At 36.3% G+C, this 7554-nt stretch overlaps 1 protein-coding gene across 1 annotated transcript in view; it reads left to right on the top strand.

The window, feature by feature from the left end:
• PRDM5 (PR domain containing 5) overlaps positions 1-7554 on the top strand; it is a gene marked incomplete at both ends in the record, with an annotated part of 54947 nt that overhangs the window by 12964 nt on the left and 34429 nt on the right. Inside the window, one exon of the mRNA XM_010284070.1 lies at positions 2999-3121. Within this exon, the coding sequence (XP_010282372.1) occupies positions 2999-3121 (123 nt within the window). The remainder of the gene's footprint in view (positions 1-2998; positions 3122-7554) is intronic.

Raw genomic sequence — 7554 nt, 5'->3', positions numbered from 1 at the left:
GGGCTTCTGTGACCCATACTTTGGTAGCTAAATCACAAAGCCATTAGCTTGACTTTAATTACTCAAATACCTTAATCTTCAGTGTTAAGCATTTTCACTCAAAGTGAGGTTCTGCTCTGTGGATTACATATTTAGAGCAGGATGATTATTACGGTATAATCAATGTAGCACTTCTGCTTGCCAGATGGCTTTTCAGGAGGTGAATACACCGTTAGCATGTATTTTTGTGTAAATTTGGAGCTTGCTTTTATGGTTTCATTGCACTCATTCTGCCCATGTTTCTAATGAAAACAATGATTCCAAAACTGAGCAGGCATTACTTCCCAGGGTGATAGTCACAGAATGGCAGAATGACTGAGTTTAGAAGGGACTTTTGGACGTCACCTGGTTCAACCCCTCCTGCTCAAGTAGGGCCACCTAGTGCCAGCTGCCCAGGACTGCCTCTAGACAGCTTTTGAGTATGGAGACTACACAACCTTTCTGGGAAACCCATTGCAATGCTTAGTGTTAGATAATATTTTTTCCAGGTGCACTTAAATACGTAGGTTTGACACTTTTCACTGTGGTTAATCTGTGTGTTTGAAAGTATAACAGCTTTTAAATTTTGAAATATTGGAACTTTTTCATGATGTATCCTTCTTAAGATATGATGTTCTCCTTTGGAAGAACAGTAATAAATTTTCAAGATTTTTATTTGTTTGCAGAACTCCAGTAGAGTTTCTGTTTTAATCTGAGAACAACATGCTGTCACCAGCTGTTATTGTAATGGAATACAGTTTTTTCTTTCTAATGATATCCTAAATGTTTAGGTAATTTAAGCAGCCATACTGAAGACATATGATATTGCACCTATTAGAAACAAATACTGCAAGAATGTGAGCAATTTGGGTACAAAGCCATCAAGGCAATCTAATTTTGATCTGCTGTATCTGAAGTCACTAGCTCTTAGGAAATACCTGCTCTCTGGATACTTTTTGTTGACAGACGAAAAAGAAAATATGCTCATTATATGAATAAATCACATAGAATAATAGTGTGGCTGTATGACCTTCTTACATGGCTCTACCTTCTGTATCAGTGAAGATTCAAGTGATCTATTATTTAAAACAAAACAAGCTATTTTTATATGATAAAGTGGCAGCTGTTTTTTTTTCAGCAGTATGTCTTTGTGTTTCGAGGGGGGGAAGAATGACTTGGTTAATATTAAGTTTCTATTTCTATTATTTTCATTTTTTCAATTTAAGCTGGAATTTTGTCACAGTTGTAGAAATTCTATGGAACTGTAATGATACCAAAAAGCTCCTGATATGGAGATGACATATTTTGTGTAAGCGATTCTTTTTTAAAAGTGGCTTCTTCACTTAGTGGACAAAACCTGAACATGTTTGTTTGGTCTACTAAATAATTTATAGCTCTTCACCTACATTGTATACTAATTTGTTTACTGAAATAATCTCCTATACTGATAAAATTTTAGCCAAGTATAATTTAAGACTGACTGCTGTTCTTTGAGGCTACTTATTTAAACTTCCTTTGAAGAGGCATATATAAAAGATGGTCAAGTAAACACTGGTGGAGGGACTTTCTGGGGCTTTTGTTGGTCCAATAAACTGTAAAAAAAAAAAAAAAAAAAGGCAATTATATTGGTCCTTGATCTGAAGATAGATCGCCATTCAAGGGCAAGATGGATTTTGCCCTTGCTAAAGCAAAAAAAAACCCAAAAAACAAAAACCAAAAAAACCCCAAAAACCAAAAAACCAAACCCATAGAAGACTTGAAAGGGAAATGAGGAATATGGTTTTCAGTAAGTGTTTGATAAGTTTCTGGGATATTTAGGATTGGTGTGGGGCAATAAGTGTTAACAGTAATGAAGGCATATCTACTGGATTTGGAATTTGTATGAAGAAGAAAAGTTACATTTGGTGATAAAGAAGCAAAAAGAGGATTTAATGATGAAGTAGTGGGATGGGAATGGAGAAAGAATGGATAGAGAAATGTAGAGCGTGATTAGCATCTGCTAGAACATAATGAGCAAAGGACAAGTAAGTCTAGAAGAATATCAAATATGAAAAAAGAAAGTGAAGGGTGAAGAAGTATCAAGGCCAAGATCACTGAATGGACATGGGTGATTGCAGGAACACAGAAACTCACAAAGAGCCTGAACTCAGTGGTTTTGGAACCAAATGATGGTTAGAATAGCATGAGAGTAGAGAATGTCTGATCCCTTTTGTCCAGGAGAAAGTTCCTGTTGGCCTTGTGTGTAATGTTAGCAGAAGAGATATGCTGCAAAACAAGTTGAGGAGTGAGTTAGAGGACATGTATAGATTACAGAAGAAAATAGTCCACTCTTTAGCGGTGTTTCGGAGAACGAAGATAGGACAATAATAGTCAGTTGTGGGTAAAGGAAAAGGAATTGGAGGCAAGGAAAGCTTACAACCTTAATTTGGAGAAAGTGATGAGAGTCAGACTGAATGACAAAAGACAGGAAGGTTTGAGAAGAACTAGGTAGACTGTAGGAGTAAAATGCTGGCATCATGTGAAGGAGGAGAACTCAGAAAGGAAAACTAGAAAAGGGATGATAGGGTTGGAATCGGAAAGGACCTCTCAGGTTCTATCGGTTTCTGGCAAGATCTGAAAGAAAAAGAGGGCTTGAAGGAACAAAGAGAGAGGAAAGAACGTGAGTATCAGTGATGATACTGTCAGATTAGGGAGACCCAGGAGCCAGTCCTAATACTTGTTCACTAATGGAAAGGCTAAGAAAAGAGAGGGGGAGCCGAATAAAGGGAGCTGACCCCAGTTGCTGGATTTGAGTTGCCCCTCTATTCTGAGGTGTATAAACATGCTTATAGAAGAAGGTGAATGTGCACCACAGCTGTAAGTACCCAATGAATGCAAGATTCACTTGCTGAGCACAAGCATGCGTTAGTGTTTTACATGTTTGTGTGTGTTTGGTAAACAAGTTTAATTTTGATTTTTTTTTTTTTTTTTAATGTTTCAGGTTCGTGGGAGTAAAGGTGAGGTCCTTTATATCCTGGACGCAAGCAATCCACGCCATTCTAATTGGCTGCGTTTTGTCCATGAGGCTCCATCACAGGAACAGAAGAACCTGGCAGCCATCCAGGTAGATGTGGTGGATTTCTACCATTTGCTTCCTGTTATTAATTTACTAATTTGATCTCCTCTTTGGTCTTTATTTATTGCAGTAAAATTGCAAGATCTGAGAAAAGTAGCAAACTGCTTTCCTTTTCCTACCTTTCTTTTTAGAAGTAAACTCTTGTGCTTAAATATAATATCATAAATAAGATTGATAGGGTGAAATAACAATGAGGTCCTTATTATCCATTGTAATGGAATCGCACTGAATCACTTACATGAACTATATCTCCTGGCTTAAAGTGAACAGTTTACATTAAAAAAAAAAAGTAATTTCCAGAATATTTAACTCACTACTGTAACAACAGTTTTAATTTTTCTCACTATAGCCTTATTCAGTCAAGTTACGCTTTTACCTGAATGCAGTTGTTTTCTTGGTATTGTGGAAATTAAAAAGATAACTAGTTAACTATATTATCTGGCTGAATCAGGGCTAATGTTTTAGAGGCCTAGCTGTGTCTCATGCTGAACTCAGGTATGGGCTTAGGTGTGCGGAAAGCAGAATCATGCATTTGCTTTAGAGTTTAAAATTTAATACAGACGTGTGACAGGTTTGAAAGTGAGCATGGTGCTTAAAATACTGCAGTAGAAAACACAGAATTGAAGGATCTAATAATCTGATAAGATGATCAGGCAGTGCTTGAGGATACATTAATTAAAAAAATAATTTTCTAGTCTTGCCTGTGGATCTGAATTTATCCAGCTTATTTTTACATTTTTGTATTTGTCATTTGCAGCATTCTGTAGCAATGAGTTCCACTGTTTTAATTACACATTATGTTGAAACACGCATGTGTTTTTCTTCTAGAAACTTCTTAATTTCACTTGATTTTTCTAGTCCTTGTATAACAGTGAATAGTTGCTTTATGTTCATTTTTCTATGCTGTCTTTGATTTTATAGAACCCTATTATATCCTTTCCCTCTTATTTGACAGCTCTTTTCTCAAGCTGAGGAGTCTTAGTCTGTTTAATCTCTCTTTTTGGAAGCATTCTGTGACTTTGCAGAATGCAACAAAGACAGCAATACTTTTCTAGTTACTGCTATTGTCCTTTTGCAGATTATGAAAGAAATGAACTATGTGCATATTTTTTTTTCAACAGCTCAGTTTTACAGTAAAATAATTTCCAAGCCCATATAAGTAAGAATTACGTAGCTGTGTTAAATTTTTTGCTCAAAACATATACTTTCTAAAATGTTGTTTCAGGGTAACCAGAGCTATTTGCTGGTGTAATCCAAATTTGAAAAAAAAATAGGAAAAGGAGAATTATTTATCAGCATTTTAAAAAATTATTATTCTGCTTTTTCATCATAAGATTACTTTTTCCGAGGATTTGCCTGCAGATCCTTGACAAAAGAACTTAAAAACATAGTTTCTGAGGAAAAACAAACAAATTTGCTTTGCCAAGAAAAAATTTCTGATGAAATGAAACTGGAAAAAATATTTAAAAACTACTAAGTAGAAAAAGAATAGTAGTAAAACCTGAGCATGTAGTTCTGTGGAAAATGCATTACTGCTGTTCTCCCCCCTGCCCCTTCCTCTGTATTTGTACTCAGTGGCACTCAACACTAGTAATTTCAATTTCTGTGTGGATGACCTGCAACTCCTTAATTCTTCTACTCACCGGAGGGACTGTTCGCTTCCTTAGATCTTAAGCACGCACTGCCCAGTGAGATTGCTGCTGCCAGTTCCCCCACAGACCTGGTATCAGCCTCTCTCTTCCTGTCCCAGTTGTGAGCTTTTCTGTGATTTCCATTCATCTGTTATATCTCCTACCACGCTGCTTCTGCCTGGCTTTTCTTCCTTTGTCACAGTAGTTAAGTGCTACTGTTAACAGTGTACTGTGTTGGGAAACCCAACTAGTCATCTGCCAGCCTTCACTTGATTTGCGCCTTCTACCTTCCAAAGCTCTAGTTTTACTGAATGTCAGTCTGTGACATTCCATCACATATTGCTGGCTGAACATAATTGCAACTTTGCTGCAGCTGCTGCTGTTTCCTTGGGCCTTGTTGCTGTTCCTGTTTTAGGTTGCTGTGGACAGCTTCATCATCTGCTTTTCTTCTGGGCCTGTACTCCAGGTTATCAAATTGTCTAGTTCAGAACTCCTTAGGTCTTAACATCCAGGCTACAGTTGAATTTTGAGTAACAGATAAGAAAGAGCGTTTGCTTTTCATCCGTTCAGCAAAAACTCTTGTCAAAGCTCACTGAATGACTGCTTTATTATGCTTTTCCTGATGTCTATGACAAGTCAATGGTTAATTTAGTATGACCACTGCCTCTGCAATTATTTCTATGTGTTTTCATTCTGTCTTTGTCTCTCAGCTATACCAAGGTCTATCAAAAGACTTGTTGTCCTGCTTACAGTACCAAATACGAAAGGTCCTCATACATGAGGCATTAGTCAGTGATTAGAGTGTCATCAGTGCATAGGCAGTGTGATAGCAAATTACAGTCAACATTACCAAAGGCAAAGTAAGGTTCACAAGAGGGAGCAGTGTGAGCAATTAATGTTCATTATTATATTTTAAATGAAATAGTAAAATGACCTGAACTTCTGAATAGAATTTTTAATGGAATATCCTGTGCATGCCAGTGGGTTTTTTGATAACAAAAATGATTATTTAAATAAAGAAATGGAAAGAAACTGTTACACTGTATTGCATAATGTAATGCTTTGGTGTGCTTAGTGCTTTTTGTGTGCCTTTTTAAAGGATCATATTGGAGTTAAAGGGTTGTTGAAAAAGAAAAAGAGATAGCAAGAATGTTACTCCTATAAAAGCTTCTACAGAAAAACATTTGGAAAAGTTACAGGGGAAAAATAGAAGAAACATGATCAGCATGTACAAAATGATGAAAAGTACAGGAAAGGGAAACTTATGAAAGCAAACAAAAATTTACTAAATTATCTCATAGGTTTTTTTAGTACCATCAACAATCAGCTGTGAAAGTAACTTGTATATTCTATGTGAGTGACCTTGTAGCTATGCAGATATGTATGGATGTATAAGTATTTAATTGCATATAACATTAATAGGTACTAGTTTTGTTGAAAAAAGCTGAATATGCATGTATTTCTTGTCAGGGTTTGATCTCACTTTAGTAGATGGAGATGCAGATCCCAAAGCTCTGCTATTCCTTTAGCGGAAGAAAACTCAACATCACAGCCCACAAATCCGTCAGTATTTTAATTCCACAATTGTCACCTTTAATGTTAGTTTTCAGATTTCAGGTCACTTGGTGCAGTAGCACTTCGTTTTATGAAATTGGTGGACAAAACACTGCTGGAATGTTCTACTAATGATACCCTTTAATTTGAATTGAGAACTGCCTGCTTGCCACCAAGATGATAAAATGGTGTTTTACACATGTCTGCAGAAAATTTACATTTCACAAGGTTAATTATAGTGTAATGCATAACTTTTTCCTCTTTGTATTTTATGAAGTTTTTTTGTGGGGTTGGTTTGAATCTCTAAACAAGTATTAGATTTTTCTCTCTCAGTTCTACTGAGAGATCTTTAAAGTGAATCTTTAACAGTGAATCTTACAAGGTAAAATTGATCCATTGAGAATATTTGACCAAGATTAATGATACTGACCTGTAAAATGTGAAAATAAAGTAGACCACAGTGGTGGAACAAGAGCTTCTCTTGTTTATCCTAAGCCTGTTCTACAAACGCTTAAGAACTTACTCAGTTGTGTGCTTCACAGCTGCCCCTCTGCAATTTTCTAAGAGACTTTGAGACTGAAAGTGTAAATGGAAACTAAATTATTTCCTTATTTATACCCACTAATGCTAATTTCCACTGATTATCTTTCCCAATAGTTTTCTTTCCAGTCTCCAAATACTCCAACAGGAGCTTTTTGGTCTACTCTGAGAACATTTCCAACCCTGATGACATCACTGTGGTAGTGATAAACATTATAGTCTCATATCCAAATAAAAGTGATTGATAATCGGTTTACTATTTGCTGCCCAATGCTTGGTATTCAGTTTAAAAGAAGATGAAATGAATGCATATGTCCCTTTATACAAATAAAGTAAAACACATTCTGAGCTGACTGCAAAATACGATTGGTTCATCATAGCTTAGTTGTACTCAATGATTGTGTTTAGACCCATTGCAAAATGCTTCCTGGAGTGAAAAAGCAATCTAGAGGACATGGGAATTATTTGAAAAGTTTGGTGCTGGTTTTTTTGTTTTTTTTTTTTTTTTTTTTTTCTGTGGGGGGTGGGTGGGCTGGGTTTGTGATTTTTATTTATTTATTAAATTATTTTTTTCCTGTAATGCTATGTATTTTATACAATCCTGATTCTGGTGGGAGCTCTCGGTGGCGTTGTGGGAAGTGTTTTGGGGACTGAGTTCTACCTCCGCTCCCGGGGCGGGCAGCCGTGGTGTTCGGG

Source organism: Phaethon lepturus, unplaced genomic scaffold, assembly GCF_000687285.1.
Source record: "Phaethon lepturus isolate BGI_N335 unplaced genomic scaffold, ASM68728v1 scaffold15293, whole genome shotgun sequence".
Lineage (NCBI taxonomy): Eukaryota > Metazoa > Chordata > Aves > Phaethontiformes > Phaethontidae > Phaethon > Phaethon lepturus.
This window is presented reverse-complemented; position numbering and strand designations above follow the sequence as displayed.